This window comes from Corvus brachyrhynchos, unplaced genomic scaffold (assembly GCF_000691975.1).
Source record: "Corvus brachyrhynchos isolate BGI_N302 unplaced genomic scaffold, ASM69197v1 scaffold363, whole genome shotgun sequence".
Classification (NCBI taxonomy): Eukaryota; Metazoa; Chordata; class Aves; order Passeriformes; family Corvidae; genus Corvus; species Corvus brachyrhynchos.
Window position 1 is genome coordinate 1,670,672 of NW_008237404.1, and position 19,270 is coordinate 1,689,941.

Here is a 19,270-nt window from a genome sequence, read left to right on the forward strand (position 1 = left end):
TAGATGCTCCTCCAAGAAACACATAAAACCTCAAACTTTTTTTTCTAAGTCAGTTTTAAAATAAAAAATTTATAATGTATAAAATACTACTCTTATTTCTCCAGCTCATGAAACAAAACCAAGCATAGAGCTAATGTCTACATGCATAAATAGAGTCTTCTTTAACATTATGGTCTTCTCCTCTTCCTGTCTAGGCACTAATAGCCAGCATATGAGCCTTATCATACATGAAGGCATCTAATTATATTCTTATGCTTTTTAATAGAGTTTGGTTCACATCACTGAATAATCTGATTCATGCAGAAGATTCCAGTGTCTGAAGGAATCAGTGTCCTAAGTCTTGCCAAATGGGTGAAACATTGACATGCTTCTGGTAGCTGTTTGTTAGCCTGGATTTCCATATCATTCAAAGTGAATTGTATTAAGAGTTAGCCATTGCTCAGTAGACCTGGGAGTGTTAGAAACATTTGTATTATTACCAGAAGTGGTTTACAATTGTTTTTCATTTTAGAAACAAAAAAACCCGCAAACTGTCCAGGATGTCATAGTAGATTAATCTATGCTTATCATAAATCTATGTTGTAAGTCTAAATCATAAGCTTGAGTGCTTAGAAAAAAGGTGTTATGCTTGTTCTGTACTTTTTTTTCCTTTGTAAGTTTTGAGAAGTAAGTTAATTTTGGGTGATGAAGAGTGCATTTGTCCTGTGTACACCCATGTACAAGGTAATTTAGTGCAATTTTTTTCAGGTTTGGCATAGCTAGACTGCTGTTACTAAGACCAAACCATAGCACAACATAAGCTGGGGTACTTCATGGCAGTAAGCATGTCCAAAGCCAGTTTCTGCTAATGTTTGCGTACATTTAGCACACGATGGAAAACGGGTGCAGATCTCCATGATAGGTGGAGTCAAAATTTGTAGTGTTCAGTGAACAGATATTTTACCCACAAATTGCCTGTTGTCAGATGTGTCATTGGACCATTAGCATAGAAACAGGACTAAAAATAACAGGATAGGGCTGCTGAATAGTGAGTCTTGTTAAAATAGTGACAGCAAACTAGCGCTTCTTTCATTCCATGTGAAAAGCATTTTGTAGCTGGTCCCCTCATAGACTCAACCTAGCGAAGAGTAAATTCATTTTCAGAGACCGATAATGTGTTTATGATTGGCTTGGACATATTGTGGGAAGACAATAGCTTATTGGAGAGTCACAGCAAAGGACGTTCTTGTAAGTAAACAATTTTAAAATACCATTTTGACTAAAACATTCTAAATGGAAAGGAAAAAAGGCATAGCTTAATTTGCCAGATAAAATTAGTTTTTATTTAGAATATTACTCCTGATAAAGGATGCTTGCGTGTGATAATTTCATGCACTTTTTTTTTTTTAAGTGGGTAGAACCAAAGCATATTTGATCAATTAAATTGCATCAGTATTTCAGATGGAAGTAAAGTAGAAAATTCTGTGACTTTTAGTTTTTCACCATCTGAAATAATGCAGATCTGGTATAGCTCAACATACATTGATAATTTTGAAAATTGTGAAACTGGCTTTATTTTGCACTAATGTGAAAACCCCTGATTGTTCTTACGCAGCGTAAGGTGCTGACAACAGTCCTGGGCACATACCACCAGTGAAGGTCCACTTGGTACTGTACTGTGGAAGAAGTCCCTTTTTTGGAATATGGTTTTGCACAGTGTCGTTAGGAATTTTGTTTTGTGGCAAAACTCAGAAGACAAGTATAAATAAACTGAAACCGTGCATCCTGCTTTGTGACACAATTTTTCATACTAAACTACGTGCTTGTTTTAAATATTGTTCCCTTAAACAAAACCCATCAACAGTTATGGGGTCTACTGTTTTGAACAATACCATTGTAAAATTTATGTGCTTCTAGACATAGAATTAGTTTCTTACACACTTTTTTTATCGCACTGGGTTACTTACAGTACAAAAGGTAATGCCGTTCATTACCAGTAAGTAAATTATGTGCAGCTGAACATGCTGTTACTTACTCTGATGGTTGGGTTAGAAAGGGATCAAAGAGGATAATCTGGGTTTAAGAAAGACAAATAAAACATTAGTAAAACTGCTTTAACTTAGCAACTATTACTTGAAATGGGTGGTGTCACAAAGGGAAGTACTTCCAAAAATTTTTGATAAAAACTGTTGTGTGATCAGACTGACAAAGAATTGAACCTGTTTGTTTAAATGTTTTTGCTCATGTCTCTGTTTTTTCTGTACTAGAACATTTGCAGAATTTTGTAAATTAAGTTATGCGTGGTGGGAGCTGAAATGAGTGTAGCAAAATTGTCTTTACAGCCTGCACATTTTTCATAGGCGTCTCTCACAAACATGTTTAATATGACAATGCCTTGTGCTGACTTGTGCTTTTGTTCTTCTCAGTGTAATTAGAAAATGTAGATTAATGCAGGGCTAACATATCTGCATTCTGTGACACATATCTGGCTATTTAGAAAAATAAGATATAGATTTCAATGAGCTATCTTTAGCTATGGTAAGGACTTTTTAAAAGCTGCCAGGAAAATTTTTTAGAAAATTATTTTCTATTTTGCATAAATTTTAACACCTGTTAATTGCGGTTGCTTTTTTCCCTTCTCGCTGTGTCACATTAGACACCCTGGTTATCAAAGTGATCGTATCACTATGGTATGTCTCATAATTACGATCAAACTGTTATCTAACATTCCTGGAGCATTCTTTTTTTCAATACTTAATACCTTTTATTCCTTGGCCTCATGCATGAATTATGCTGTGTATGTGAAGAGGCTTAAAGTTTGTTTCCATTACATTCTTTCTGAATGGATCCTGTTGTATCTAGGATTTTTTAAAAGCCAAGTAGGAATGTTATTGTTGACCTTGACACCAGATAACTGGGCAGACATTATATAGCTATGTTTGAATCCTCACAAAATGTGATGCTAAAGCCAACAGAATCCTGGCGCGAGACCCTCCTGGACAGCAGAGTTATGGAGCTTTTCTTTACAGTAAGTTTCTTTCTTCAACTTTCATAGTCCAGACCACAGGGAAAGCAGCTCCTTCCTGTTCTAAAACTGTATTGTCGGACTCTTCCTTTTGCATCAGGTAGGACTGATTCTGTTCACTTCACCTTGCTTATTGAAGCAGACAGAAGTATTGTCTTTTTCATAGGGTACTGAATATGTATTTTGCCTATTAATTGCTTTAAATTGATGACTACTAGCAACAGAAAAAGGCTTGTAGTTATCTAAACTTTTATACATTTAATACTTCTGGGCATGTACTCGTCAGGCAAAACAAAGCACGATGAGCAATAGAAGAGTAGTGACTCTTTCAGATAAGGTGTAACGGCTCTCAGAAAAGATCAAACGAACAGTATGTGTTCGCTGATGTTATAGCATTTGCTCAACAGAACAGCTGAAAATAAGTCATGTAGTTGTAGTTTTCTAGCCAGTTTCAGCATACAGAATTCTGCATCACTTTTCTCAGCACAAAGGAAATCCATGCAAGTTAAAATGGAGTAAGTCAGGAGGGCTGTGGAAGAGGTAGTGTTGGGCGAACGTAATATTCAATTTCTGTAACTTAAAAGCCCCACAATATTAAAAATGGATAGAACTTGTGTTGTTTTATTTTTACAGCTGTTGGGAGAAGTTTGTAGTCATTGCTCAGCCAGGACTTACTGCAGCAGCAACATATATTGGCTTATAAATTCATTTGCTATGCAATTTGACTTAGGTTACATCTCTTGGGATCTGAGAATTCAGCATTCTCAGGTTTTTTTTCATTTTTGCAAAGCAGAGAAATGTGCTCAAAACTTGGACGAAGTTGTTATAATACAGTGTAGATGTAACTCTCCAGTGCTGCTTGACAGTATGTGTTTGGATATATGTCCTTACTTGATAGGATTTTTGATAAATTTAAATTTTTATTTTTATATTTTTTACTGCAAGTTTATCCAGCAGTTTTGAAAAGGTAAAAAAAAATCACTGGCAGAACTCTCAGCAGCTACACACAATCTGAACAGCTGTCTAGACTATCCAGACAGTTGCTACTGTCAGCTGTGAATCTCCACATGCAAATAACTTTTTGGCTTACATGTTAACCCTTCTTTGTTTAACAGTATGAAGTTGTCAGAGTTGCATATCTGTTTCCTTGATTGGTTTACAATTACTTATTTGTGATAAGAAAAATACTTTTAATAATATGCAGATTTGTTTTAATACATTTATGTTTTACTTAATAGTAACAAAGGCTTGCCTGTATTCCATTATTTTTGAATGAACACTAGCCAGGGCAGTATGCTGTCAGTTCTGGTTTTAGATTCCTGATTTGCAATGGTTGAGGCTTGCAGCAGTAGTTTGCTGTTTGAAGTAATGTAAGTAAATGGTAATAATTTTTATTCATTTATGTGATCTGAGAAATTTTAATAACCTTGCAAAAGTTGGCAGGCAGGACTGCTATGTTAGAATGAGCGCCTTCATTTCTAATCTCAGCCTCATGTGGGACATATATTAGGAGGGGTATTTCTGTTGCAGGGTTTGTTTTTCCTGCTAGTTTGATCTTTCAGGGATTAACTGTGCAGCTAATCCAACTAGTTATGAGTTAGGTGAACTTGCAACTGTAACACCACAGAGGAATGGTTAGTGTTTTAATGTAGTTTTTGGTATAATATTGCTGAAATAATTTAGCTAAATTTTGCTTCTGGGTGAAAAAGTTACTTTATATTTTTTTGTTTATTTATTCAATAAATCTTCTGTGAATAAATAGGCATGAGCCTAAAAAAATTATTTAAATCCATACTTGACTGATTAAAATAAGGAGTGAGAATATGTTTACTGAAATAGTAAGATTCAAATGTAGAAAGTCTCAATGACAAAAATGATGACATAAGAGTTTGCACAAATAGAGGAAGATTACTGTTGGCCTTGTATAATATAAGGGTGTTGCCAAGGAAGTGATGCATTCATTTTTGTATATGTCTTCAGTGTTTACCTCTGCTAAAGAAGCATCTATATAATCTTGATTGAACTTGTTGACTAACTTTAGCAAGACTGTATAGCCCAGGCATAGTTAGCATAATAGAGATGACTGTCATTATTGCTGTTTTTAGAAGGAGCAGCATGTCTGACTGACTGGCATCTGTTTCTCTCTTTAAGACATAACATTCAATAGACAGTTCAATTTTCAACATGTTGATGAGCCTTAACTAAATGTTTGTTTCAGTGAGTTAATTCAAGGCTTGAGATTGTGTGAGCTGAGTCACGATCTTGATGTTTGCCATGGTTTAGGGAGTTGCAGAAACCCTTGTATTTCAGACTGAATGGAAGTTATAGTAAGCTTTTTTTGGTGTGTGCTCTTTTGGATTGAGAGCCATGTGACTGTTGTAAGAACACCCTGTTTTCATGTATTATTAACTACCTCACTTCCTGAAAGGTACATAGAAAAATCAGAGAAGATACAGATATGGCCCAAGATTCATTACAGTGCCTGGCACAGCTGGCGTCTTTGCATGGGCCAGTCTTTCCTGATGAAGGTTCACAAGTTGATTACCTGGCACACTTCATTGAGGGATTACTGAATACTATCAATGGGTATGTATGCCTGCTCTCTAAATTTAGATGGCATCTTTTAATCTTTAGTTTGGACTGTAGCATATCTGTGTGGAGAAGTGGTATGGCTTGCTTATTTCTGGATATAATTTGTGCTTACTGTTGGATTGCTTAAATTGAGAAAGAGTAGTTTAAAGTAGGTGGGGCTTATTATGAAATAGATTTATTGATTGAATGTGTATCAACAAAACCAATTCCCTTTTAGCAATTTTCTTAATGGCAAAAACCTGCTATTTCTATCTATAGAATTGAAATAGAAGACTCTGAAGCAGTGGGAATTTCCAGTATTATCAGCAATCTGATAACTGTATTTCCTCGCAATATTTTAACGGCCATTCCAAATGAACTTTTCTCTTCATTTGTTAACTGCCTCGCACACCTCACCTGTTCTTTTGGAAGAAGTGCTGCCTTGGAAGAAGTGGTAAGTAACTGCTCTCAAAAAAAATGGGTAGCCTTTTTTGCTTCTATTTGTGATAAGCATAAGTGACATGAGAATTCAGGTATTTTGTTAATAACTGTTGTGAATTCAGTGGTTTCAGGTATTTCTGAAATCACATATGAGAGGATTTTCTTTTTATTTCACACAACGTAATGAACGTAATTACACACTGCGTGCATCTTTCAGACTTTGTTTCAGACTTTGTTTTGATTTAAAACACCTCTTAAGTTTTTAATTTTAAGTGAATGGATTCATTTAAAATATTAAAGCTTTAAGTATTGCTGACTTGCTGTTGTAGGACTCCTCTGGAAACTGTTGTAGATAGTGAACAAGCTGCAGTCCTGAAAGTTTAAAATGACTACATGAACATATGGACAGACTGTAACTTAACTGCTGCCTAGAGTTCTGAGTCAGGAGTTTCTGTTTTAAGTGAATGTAGCCATTAAGGTCTGTTGTTAACATCATACTTCTGAGCTGTTCAGATCATCCCTTCGTTGCTGACACAGTTCAAATGGTAATTGTCCATACAAATCTAGCACAGGAATTAAGAGGATTTTTTTCTTTCAAACTTTGGTTGTAACATTAAAGAGCAGTTGGCAAAGCCCAAGTGTTCTGCTCCTAAAAGTTGCATTGGAAATAAAAACTACCAAGGACACATAGTTTAAGGAAAAAAAAAAGTAAGAATTAAGGTGAGTAATCTTGCACTTAAGCTATTTATGTGCAGTGGCTGTAGATTTAAAATGAGACTATCAAAATACTAGCCAATATTTCCCCACTATCATAAGAAAGTATGATTTTTTTTTTTTCTGTTTTGACAGTTTGGTGTAGTAACAGGTTATTTACCTGAGTTTGAAAATAATTGTAGAAGTATTTAGTTACAAAGTTGATGGATGTGTTTCTTTACCAGAGAGCACAGGTGTATTAATTAGCATGCATTGAAGAACATTAGATGTGTCTTCACTGCAAGGTTAAAATTTATTATATTTATTATATTAAGTGCTTAACTTACACTTTTCATTTTTTTCATTTCTTAACCAAAAAATTGGTGTTTAAATTTAGAATCTAAAATACAGCTCCTTTCCAAACCTCACTGGTCAAAGTTTGTATGCTTTTGAGGTTTTCTAGTAGAATATTGAATATGTATTCTGGTGCTCACCAATACATCTAGAAATGCTCCTGAAGCCTTTATAAGATTCAGCAAAACCATAGGCAGCTATCATTTAAATTCAAAGGAACTAAAGGGAGCGTCTTGTTACTTGAGAACTGGAATACACAATCATGTTTAATGAAAACAGCGCTTAACATGGTGCCATTTAAAACACTTAATCTCTCAGCAAGAGCTTACACTAACTTGTACCACTGTCTGGTGCAATGATACAGCGTGCTGTGCCTGTAGAAGTACTACTTTGCATCCCTGAAAACAATCTTTTGGCTGAGGAATGTCCTAGCCACAGCTAATGTATTCCCCAAGTTTCTTTTAGAATGCGTGCAGTGATACTTTCTGTGAGCTCATGTGCTGTCTGTAATGAAGAGCTTTCTGATAGATAAAATACTCTGTGTGTTGAGCTCAGTAGAATCCTCAGGTAATATTGCTGGAGCTTTTCAGAAATACAAAATGCAGCAGAACACAGGCGGGTGTACTCCTTAAGCTTTGCTGGTTGGTAAAGCTGTTTTCCCCATATTTCTGCTTCTTCATATGCCAGCAGAACTTACCATGTGAACATGGCAGAAACAGCTAGGGGGGCTTCTTGTGCCTGACGGGGAAGACCTACTATGAAAACTGTCAAAATATGGAGGTCCTGAATCAAAATATGCAAACCACTGCAAAGCATCTAATACTGATTTTCAACCACGGGAAAAACTCCACAATCCAAACATTATGTTCAAATGCTTCTTTTGCTTTAACCTGCTCGTTGGGGTTGGGGAGATCAGCTGAAGGAGGTTGAAACATTTGCCTGAGCAGCTACACTGGTGGACAGAGGGCAGTAAGCTTCAGCAGTGCTGAGGGTTAGTTTATGGGGCAAGGTGGACCAGTAATCTCTGCCTTTAATGGCACTGGGTGTGTGAGAAGATGCTCATCCACAGCTATGCTCTGCCATGCTCAACACTTAATGCTTATGCAGAAGTAGAATCAAATAATCCACCTGAATTAGTGAAGAGTATGAACAGGATGTTGGATGAGAAGTCAAATAAAAATTGTATCAAAGGCTTCTTTTTCTCAAAACAAATATTAATGTGCTGTTCCTGTTTAGTGATATTTTTAAAAATACCATGTGATGACAGAGACCATTCTGAATTTAGTCCCCTTGCTGTGCTTCCAACTCTTAGCAGCTTCTTGCTGCTTGACCAACTTTCAGTATTTTTTCTTTAAAGGGTCAGACAGCTAGGAAGGAAGAAGGACCAAATTTCTTTTTGTTTCCCATAGAGGAAATAAGGAGGAATTAAGAATCTTTGCTTTATATTTACTCGGTTTATCTTGCCTCTCCTGAAGATCTGAGTTCTGATCCATCAGAATGATTCAGCTCCCAGTCGACAGCACGGCACTTTGCCTGCCTGACATCTTTGGTAGCCTAGCTGTAGCTAATTTGAAATAAGGACTGGGACTTTTTAGTAAGGTTTCTTTGGAACCAGATTGGTTCAATATGGATAAAATCTTCTTACTGTTTGGGCATTTATTTTATGGAGGCACTTGTTAGTCTAGATTGCTTATGAGAATAACTCCAGGTGTTAATTTTTCTTCATGGCATTAACTTCTTTAGTACCTTTTCAAATAAATGAATTGGATATATTTGAGGGTATTTTGTTGTTCATAAAAACATGTCTGTTTGTTTATGCTCTCAATTATTAAAAATTATTAAAAGTCATATATGTAAGTTATATATTTACATATATTATGTACGTTTCAAAATTCTTCAGGATTGAATGACTGTCTCTAAATTTGTGTGTCCTTTAGCCAAGTTTTAGAAAGACATGTTGTGGTGTCCTTCCTAAATTTATGACTTATGTTAGTGTTGAATACAATTTTGCCTCTCTCCTTGTCATCTTCAGGTTTTGTTTTCACAATTGCATCAGTATGTCCCCTGTTTTAACTTCTGGAAATATGACAGCATTGCAGTTACAAAAGGATGCTGTGGAGCTATCTTGGAATGCTTCCAATGTGATATCAATTTTTCCTCTTAATCAGTCATCCAGCCAGTGTTTTCTTTTCCTTGCCTGTTTATCCAACCGTGTTTGTAACTTCACTGGAAGTCAGGAATTCTTGTGTCTGGAGCATGATTAAGGCCTTAATATCTCTTTATTTCATCATTGAACCATTTTACTAAGCTCTGCTATCTCAGAGTAACTTCTGTGAGCCATCCTGTAAGATTTCCTCTTAAGAAATTTAGCAGGCTGTTTATCTATACAGTCATGCTGAAGTTATTTGAAGGTGGATGTATTTACAAACGTTCAATTTTTGCATCAAAACAAAAAGTTGATAGTTACATTAAAAATATTTTTAAAATAAATTGCCTCTTTGCTGTTTGGATTCTTTAGTTTTCCTGCAACTTAGGACTTCGTTTTTCAGATAAGGTATTTCCTTTTGCAACTTATGTACTATATAGAAGCACATGAATAATTAAAACCAAGAAGCATCAGTTGAAATGCACTAAGTAATTAGAGTTGCAGGCTTATTCTGTACAAATTAATTGGGTTTTGGTTTGTTCCTAGAACAAGAAGTTGTGATTCATCATCAAAACTGGCTACCTGTAAATAAGGTTTCTTGAACACTTGCAGTCTTGCAGTGATTTCCTCTGGAACAGAGAATCATTGTCTTTTCTCTCTATTTCAGAAATAGTGGAATACCTATAAATCTATCTGCAATATCAGGTGAAGAGAAATAGCTGAACACATTGACAGGTTTTTAAAGCTTAGCAGACATGAAAGCTGCAGTGACCTTTTCAATGCATTCCATCAGTTCACTCTGATATTTTCTTGGCTATCCTTAGATCGGTTTTGTGTCTGGTTTTTTTGTGTTTGTTTCAACAGTACATGAACATCTGAAAAATAATGATGAATATAAGTATGTTCCTCTGGTTTAGTTTAGAAATTAGATTTTTTATTTGTTTTTGGTTTGTTTTCCATCTCTTACAGCTTGACAAAGATGACATGGTATATATGGAGGCATATGATAAGTTGCTGGAATCTTGGCTTACTTTGGTCCAAGATGATAAACATTTCCATAAAGGTTTCTTTACCCAACATGCTGTTCAAGTCTTTAATTCCTACATTCAGTGCCATCTAGCTGCTCCTGATGGCACAAGGAATTTGGTAAGCCTTCATTGTAGTAGTTTTTGATGATAACATACAGTAACTAGCCCATGTCCTTTGGTGTGTGTATATTACGTAGCTCAAGGCAGCTAGTATAGAATTGCCATTTGTGACTTTGGAAATAAAAAAAATGCTGAACTTGTTACTCATTTGTGATTTCCCAGTCTGTTTCTCTCATTCTGGAGAGGAACTAAAGGAATGCAAAGTTGGAAATCGCTTAAAAAAAAGAAAATAAGTAAATTTGTAACTCAAATCGATGTGTATCTTGTTCTTTCCACAAATAGTGACTAAACTTTTGACCTTCCTTCTGGATTAGAGTTCTAGTTAAAATCCTCAGTGAAATTGGGGGCCCTTTTTATAATTGTTGCCTCCCATGCACTATCTTCAAAGTATAATTGACGTGCATAAATACCTGAAAAAATGTAGAGTGACTATGCTCAAAGTAGAAGAAACTTGGAATATCATGTAGTCATTTTGGATAAAATAAATTCCCAGTTGAGCTTTTGAACAGTTGACTATCTAGAGAAAACTTAAAAGTAAATCAAGTATCTCTTGAGCCATTGAGAAAGAAAGGTGATTAGTCCATTTGCCAGGAATCTGGATCTTACTAAAACAGATTCTTATGCAGAAAGTTGGATGTAAATGTTGGATGAATTAGTTATTGCATAGATTCAATTCAATAACTGTATAAAATCTCTCTTTAATTTGATGCTGTGCAAAGATCTCAGAGGTACCTCATTCTGAAAAGAGCTGTGTAAAATGTAATTCTGCTATCTCAATATGTAACAGATGGTAATAACAGTGCCAAAACTGAGAGAAGTATTTCACAAGAGAACTTTGAATTCATATCAGGCGGTCTTGACATAACTTGTATACACAGGTTAATTCATGTCATTCTGTGAGATAAGTCATTTATCCCATGGGTAACCTTTAAAAGCCACAGCTGGCATTTTAGAATGCTTCTTGTTCAATATCAAAGCGGTAACAGGAACTTTCAGTCTCTGCTTTGAGAGCAGAGGCTCACCCTTCAGTAAACAGCTGCAACTTTGAAGTTGACAAAAGAGAATGATTTGCTGGGTTGCATAAAGAAAAGATGGGTTAAAAGCAGTTTGCATAAGGAGTTGTGTGTGGATTCAGTTTTCCAGGGCCTCTATAGAAACAAAGCAGACTGATAGCTTTCTCCGCCTCTTCTATTTTACTTTGTTACTTGCATAAATTTTATGATTATTTAAGAGATAAGAAACATTTTTAGTATTTATACTTGGTTTCTGCATATCATGGTTCATCTCTTCAAGGAATAAGGTCTGATTATAATTTAAATAATTTTATAATGCAACCAAGATAAGTTTTGAGAAATTGAACAGTGCAACTCCTGCATCAGCAAGAAATAAAACTGAGATCATCAGGATTATTAGTCTGCTATTTACTGAGATTATGGCATTTACTTTTAAGGTACTTTTTTTAAAATTTAGTGGTACTTTTTAAACTACTGTGTCCCCTCAAACAGTAGGTTCGGGAAAATCTTTAATGAAAGGGCTAACATTCATTTCATCATGAAAAATACTGCCTATTATGTGATTAATGTAAGATCTCAGACAACTGAGAACTACTGAAATGGTAGCAAATGAACTGAATGTGGCATTTTGCTAATGAGTTTGTGAAATACTGATTTTAAAACAGTATGAACCCATGTTGACTCTGTTTAACTCTTCTGTGTCTAATTTAGTACAAGTCTGTTGTTCATATATGCAAATTACCTTGCAGAAAATTGTGGTGATAATGAATTTAACAAGTATGACCCTAACTGGTTGCTTCTAATTTTGTTGAAATAACCAAAGACTGCCAATGGTGTGGCCTCTCGGGAAGAAGAAGAAATAAGTGAGCTGCAGGAAGATGATAGAGACCAGTTCTGTGACCAGTTGGCCAGTGTGGGCATGCTGGGGAGGATTGCTGCAGAGCACTGCATACCTCTTCTCACAAGGTAAGTACAAAGAAAGTAGTCACGAATGCAAATCAATAAAGCTGTCCCATAGGAAAAGCCTGAATTTGCCAAAACAGTTTAAAAACATTGAAGCTACTTTCTTGTTATTTGTCCACAGTTTGTTAGAAGACCGAGTGACAAGGCTCCATGGACAGTTGCAAAGACATCAGCAGCAGTTACTTGCCTCACCAGCATCAGGTTCAATTGACAATAAAGTGCTTGATGACCTGTATGAGGATATTCATTGGCTTATTTTAGTTACAGGTTAGTGAACAGCTTTAAATAGTACTTATTCCAGTAGTCTTACTGCAGCTGGAACACCTCAGGAAAAAAAAAATCCCTGTATATCAACTACTCTTGATTGACTATACATTTTATCCCTTACGATGATTTCATCTTACATACAGGACTTGCAAAGTCCTTGTCTTTCTATCATCTGCTTTGTGTAACAGGAATACTATCTCTAATGATTACCTCATGTAAAGGTTTCATCAATGTCCGTTGGAAACTCCTGCAACTAATTTTGTTACAGTTTTTTTGAGTTGTGTTATCAGTCAACCTATTCAAGAAATTAGTCCGTTCATGGTATCAGTGGTGTTGTGTGGGTGCACATGGCTTTGTAAGGGAACCAACATGAGATCAGGGTAATGGTGGTACTCAGTGGTGACAGATAATCAAGTAAGTTCTAGAATTTCTCAGTGCTGATGATCTATGACCTGCCATTTTGTTATGTTTCAGGGAACTTGAATTTAGAACCTTTTTGGGCTTGATTTTTAGATGGAAATATTTTATTTTAAGTTGGCAAACATAATAACAATTAAAGATGGTCTGTACTTTGCTAGGAGAAATGTATAATACATGAAATATTTTGTGGTACTTTTTTGAAGATCTGATGTTTTAGTTGCTCTCAGATGTTGACATGAATGTGATTATAATATTTTTGTAACACTGTGAGATGGAGTTTGTAGCTCACAGATGGTTATGAGCTCAGATATTGAAGACTACAACTAAAGCTGGAATCAATATTATCTAGAGCCCAGAGTATTTTATGAAAACACATGCTTCACCTGATCTGCAGTTGCTAGGCGAGGAAAACTGTGTTACAGCACATGGACTTGAGGCCTGAAAGACTCTGACAGATTTGGAATGTTAGCGAAACAGAAGTCCCAAATGATATGGACTCTGTGGGGAAGCTGTAAAATCAAGGCTTTTTTACCACATAGCAGAAGAAGAAAAAAATGACAACGAAATGTTTTGTCCCTCTCCCAAGTAGATGAATTGACTGTAGCACTTTTACATGATGCAAATCTTGTCTCTTTTTATCTGTTTTTAAATTGGTGGTTTCTTTTTCCAGTCTTGGTTTCTTGTCACTTCAGGTTTCTTCCCTACTGAATGGCTTTAAGGATTCTAAAGTTAATTTGTATGCATTTAAGCAGTGTTAGTCAGGGTCTGTATAAACATTTGATTCTGGTGTGATGTCTGCAGTTAAGCCTATGGATTCTATAATCAGAAAGCCATAAGTTAACCTAGGGTAGAAAGTTGTGATCACTCTTTCTTTTTTAATGTAAGGCTACCTCTTGGCTAATGATACTCAGGGAGAGACTCCGCTAATACCTCCAGAAGTCATGGAATATTCCATTAAACATTCAGCCGAGGTTGACATCAATACCACACTTCAGATACTGGGATCTCCAGGAGAAAAGGCCTCTTCCATCCCAGGGTACAACAGAACTGATTCTGTAATTAGGTAAGGATGCATCTTGTACTATTAAGTGTGTTAAATGCTTTTTTAGAGATAAAAAAACAAACCTAGAATGTGAGTAGACTTCTGTGAATGTGAAAAGTAAGCAATATGTAAACACCGAACATTTGAAAAAGGAAGGATTGACCTAATAGTCTTAACAGAGGTAATGAGCCAAAGGAAATAAACAGAAATGGTTTTTTATATTTCTACTGAAAACCTATCTTTGATCTATTACAGAAAATCCTTAAAACTACTTAAGTAAAAAAAAGTTGGCAGTTCAAAATCTTTAGATAATACATACAGCTTTAGCAAATGCTTTCCAGAACATCAGTGAACTTCTCTACTTTGAACATGAGTTACTGCCCAAGCTTGGCAGTAGCAGCAAAATTGATCCTCAGGGCATGAGGAATTGTTGTCAGTTATGTACACACATCACTGTCAGCCTATAAAAGAAGCAGGAGAGATTTCCCTTCTCTTTTTGCAAGAAGGCTGATGCTCACAATGGACTCCTCAGTTTGAATCCTCACACTTCAGAAGATTGCATTCCACTCTTAGTTGACACAGAAGAGGCTTCACACAAGATAAATTGTTGTGTTCTTTAAATGTTTTTTTTCTGTGAAGAAGGTAGAAAAAGCAGATCTTCATTAGCAATGAGGGGTGTCTAGTGTTCAGAAGCTTGAATATTGCTCACTTATACTATTGTCCACTTCAAGAAATAGCCACCAAACAGCATTTCTTGATGCAGTGTCTCAGTGGTGGTAGGAAAAAAAACCAGATCTAAATAAGGAGAGATTTGAGGCCCTTTGGCAATACCTCTGAAATAGTTCAGAGTTCTTCAAGAAATAGGCCACTGTCAACTCCTAAATTTCTTGTGTACAATCACATTCTTACAAAATTTGACATACTAGTATTTAATACCAAAGCTAGTATTTAAAGTCGTTTTATGGACTGATTGTATTAATGCAGTCACCTGGTGATTTACTACTTCAGACTATTTCCCTGCAGTAATGAACAAGAGCAAAGCAACTGGTCATTTCTGTATTTGCTTTTTAGTATGTGTCACACTGCAAGCGCTGCACAATTAGAACCCGTTTGGTCACTAAACTTCATGGTGCAAGGAAGGGAAAAGCGGTTTTTCGAAACAGCTTTTCAGGCACTCCCAAGTAGTCCATTTGTCACAATGTTTGTGAAGATTCTTTGTTGCAGTAATTTTGATGTCAAAATTACTTTTAAATCTTGTCTTTTAAAGCATAATTCTTACTTTTTGGATGATATTTGCCGGTCTATTCTCTCTCTCTCTCCCCCTTGCCTCACATTTCAAAAACAATAAATTCAGGTGTTTTTACTTGATTAAAGTTGAAGTGCTTTGTATTATCCTTCTGTCATATTTTGTGAAAAATGAAAGTGGTTTTGGTAGTTGCATTGCTTCTCCAAAAACCACGCTCAGCATCCTCATTGTATTTTAAATCTGCAGGTTGTTATCTGCTATTTTAAGAGTGTCAGAAGTAGAATCTAGAGCAATAAGGGCAAATCTCACGCACCTCCTGAGCCCCCAGATGGGCAAAGATATTGTATGGTTTCTCAAGCGCTGGGCAAAGACTTACCTCCTAGTAGATGAAAAGTTGTATGATCAGGTAAGGATATAACTTTTATGAATTTATTTGTGAGTATTAGCAATAATATTGTCTTGTGAATGTAGATGTCAGTGTAGCTATTTAAAAGTGCAGTGCTAAAGTATTTTTAATGTTAAATGGGTTGTGATTCGTTTTGGAATTTGTTTGAAAATTGATGTTTTCTTCCATTTGCTAATTAGAAATACAAGTTGTTAGGGGACTCTTCTTGCACATTTTGCTGTAAATGTGATTTTTTTTTTTTTTTTGGATAGCCATTGCCATATCAGAATAACACAGTGCTCCTAGGCTGTGTAGTGAGTGAAACTCACTGACTGCAGTGATGTTATAAATTGTGACTGTCCATCAGATTTTACATTTCATCTCTAATACTGTGATTGCTCTTGATTGTGATTCTGAGTTAGATATTTAACACCACCACAAGGTAGTATACATTAGCTAATGTCATGCTACTTTCTCTCCTCATTCTCATTGTATATATCATTATTTCAACGGTGCGTTCTTTGTAAAGGGCAACTTCTCACTGTGCTTGGACAGCACTAATCGTGATTAGAATTTGATCCTGATTTTGCTTATCGAACTAACTGTAATCCAGCTAGCTCACAGAGGCCACCCATCCTCCCATCCTGAGGAGGTCCTGTTGGCTCTAATTTTTGGGAAGTCTCCTCCTCCTCCCCTTTATTTCCACTATTGAAGCAACTAAGCATACTAACGCTTCAGGAGGCCTCTCCTTAACAGCAATAGGTATCACATAGACTTGTAAATACTTGAAGTCATGTTATTCGGCTCATACATACAGCACAGCTAAGAATTTGTAAAGGTACCAGTTGGGCAAGAATTGGAGATCATGTTAGAAGGAGATCCACGTGAAAAACAGTGTAAAGAAACAAAACAGAGTGTCTAGGAAATGCACACATTTTGTTTGTGTTGGCATGTGAAAGTGATTGAAACCTCTATTTAAACCTTATTTTTAGGTTTAAACCTTATTTATTTACCTTTAAACCTCAGTCATGTATGTATCATGAGTCCTTAAAGGTACAATCGTTAGTGGTGTGCTGACAGGAAGCCCCTGCACAGTTACTACAAAGTCTTTGGATTTCACTCTTGAGAAACTTCCTTTAAAGATAGGAGAACAGGCAATTTCAAGGAAGCATATTTTAATGTGCCAGGACCAGAGTGTGACATCTTTCCTAAAAGATATGTAGATTGAAGAAACCACCTGCAGAAAGCACATTTAGAAAAATTGAGGTGAAAATTAATTTTTACAAGTTTCTATTTAGATCAAGAACTAGGTTTATTTCTAATAATTTTTACCACTGAATTTTGAGGATTTATGTCTTAAATTCATGGAAACACTTTTGGGAGGTGATTTTGGGATCTTTCTTTTAATTATTAAAGCTTTTGAACTTTCATTGGCCTTAAAAGCTAGGCATACTCAAACCTGATTTTGTAATGAGGTTGAAACTTTGCTTTGTTTTAGGTGTTGTCCTTAAAATCGCAAGATAAATTTGGCAAAGATTTTTCTGTTACAGATATTCTTTGCCTTTGTCTATGTAACATTTGTGTAATTTAAGTAGGAAAGAAGTGACAGCCTGAAAAGAATTTGCTGACAATGATTGCCATACACTTTGGGGTTCTGGCTTCTGTAAAACTCACTCATTTTAATGCTTTTCTTATAGATAAGTCTGCCATTTAGTACAGCATTTGGTGCTGATACAGAGGGTTCCCAGTGGATTGTGGGTTACCTTTTAGAAAAAGTGATCAGTAACCTGGCAGTGTGGAGTTCAGAGCAGGACCTTGCAAATGATACTGTACAACTGCTAGTAACATTAGTGGAAAGGAGAGAGCGGTAAGTTGCTATACCTCTGGAAGTCAAAAAGTTTCTTTTGCTTCCTTTAAAGTTTTTTGGCCACAGTAATCCAGATATAGGGCACTTCATATTCATGTCTCTGTAAGTCAAATTACATTAGTAACATACTGTAACTGAAAAAAACACCACAAACTTGTCTGATAAGCTGAGGAGTGAGACCTGTATTTGACAAAACATCACCTAATTTTTATTACTGTTTAGAAGTGCACTCTCCTTCTCTTACTTTTGTGCCTCACTCTTAAACAGTGAGAAAGGAAAACTGTCCTGGTCTCCACTCTTATTGCAAGGATTTTTGTGTTGCTGTTAATTTTGTTGATTAGGAGTTCAGGTGCTGGCTAAGCCAGTATGAAATATGTTTTGTAAACCTAAATTTCTTTTTTTTAAATACAGGATTTTGTGGATTCAGACAAATTTCAAAGTTTTCTTTGGTATTGCAAACTGTGAAGCAGGAAGTTCTTGAATGCTTTATTTCTGTCAACTGACCTGCAATTATACATGCAATCATGCATTCACAGTCTACTGAAAGACTGCTCTGAAGTATGAGGATTTAAAATGTTTGAGGATTTTTCTTTTAAAAAAAAATTAAACCCCACAGGAGCTAGTTTTAGAATAAATTGCTTATTTTATTATGATGTAATGAGACTAAGCTTTTAATCCATGCAGTATGTCCATTAACTCTGTGTGTGTATGTGTGTAAAACTAAAGCACTTCCCTGCTTTTCTCCTGTATGAATTGATCTATTTTCAGAGTATCTGAGATAGAAATCTGAAAGCTGAGGCATTAGTAAGATGAAAATCAAAAGGCAATTTGGCCTCAGAATAAAGGAATTTTTTTAAAAATAGCAACAAAAAACTTCTGGCAACTGCTAGAAAACATGATGTGCTCTGTTCATACAATTTTGTGAAGTCTTTAATGAAATTTTTTTCCCTCTTTTTTAGGGCAAACTTAGTTATTCAGTGTGAAAACTGGTGGAATTTAGCTAAACAGTTTGCAAGGCGAAGCCCTCCTCTTCACTATTTGTCTAGTTCTGTGCAGAGAACGCTAATGAAAGCTTTAGTTCTAGGAGGTTTTGCTCATATGGATACAGAAACAAAGCAACAATACTGGACAGAGGTAAGCTATTTTGATACTTCTATTACCTCCATATAAGCAAGCAGTACAACAAGTTAGTTTAGGGAATTTTATGGTGACACAAAATCAATTTGTATAATATATTTTGATATTTAATACTGATGATTTTTTAAATTATTATCTCTTTGATCAATACTTGTATCTATTGTATCTAAATTGTATCTAGAATATCTCAACCTAAAGAGAAACCACTAATAATTAATTGGAGGATTTGTGAAGCAGACAGTAGAGCAATATGTTTGAAAGAGACTATAATAGGACATTAGAAATTTCCCTTGTACCAGGACATTTCTTCCTTTCATTTTAATTTTATGGTGTTATGAATTATTCTGTTATCACTTAATCATAATGACAGTAATTGAAAAGCTAATGTGGAACATAGTGAAGAATCTTGACCAGCTCTTTATGCCCTGGCTCCATTAAAGATCAAATATTTAACACCAGAAAGGTTGATGCTAGAAAGTAGCTGAAATGGTATCAGGAAGCACCGCATAACTTTGTAAAGCATTGACCTTCTGAGAAAAACTTGCTTTTATTGGCAGAGCTACGAAACTAGTG

General features: G+C 35.6%; 2 protein-coding genes across 2 annotated transcripts in view; both read left to right on the forward strand.

The window, feature by feature from the left end:
• Positions 1 to 19,270, forward strand: part of EEF1AKMT1 (eukaryotic translation elongation factor 1 alpha lysine methyltransferase 1) — a 169,224-nt gene that overhangs the window by 117,795 nt on the left and 32,159 nt on the right. The window lies entirely within an intron of this gene.
• XPO4 (exportin 4) overlaps positions 1 to 19,270 on the forward strand; it is a 53,190-nt gene that overhangs the window by 23,345 nt on the left and 10,575 nt on the right. Inside the window, exons 6-15 of the mRNA XM_008630988.2 lie at positions 2,895 to 3,007; positions 5,433 to 5,590; positions 5,855 to 6,029; positions 10,179 to 10,355; positions 12,194 to 12,336; positions 12,455 to 12,600; positions 13,906 to 14,083; positions 15,555 to 15,714; positions 17,391 to 17,560; positions 18,520 to 18,694. Of these exons, the coding sequence (XP_008629210.1) occupies positions 2,895 to 3,007; positions 5,433 to 5,590; positions 5,855 to 6,029; positions 10,179 to 10,355; positions 12,194 to 12,336; positions 12,455 to 12,600; positions 13,906 to 14,083; positions 15,555 to 15,714; positions 17,391 to 17,560; positions 18,520 to 18,694 (1,595 nt within the window). The remainder of the gene's footprint in view (positions 1 to 2,894; positions 3,008 to 5,432; positions 5,591 to 5,854; positions 6,030 to 10,178; positions 10,356 to 12,193; positions 12,337 to 12,454; positions 12,601 to 13,905; positions 14,084 to 15,554; positions 15,715 to 17,390; positions 17,561 to 18,519; positions 18,695 to 19,270) is intronic.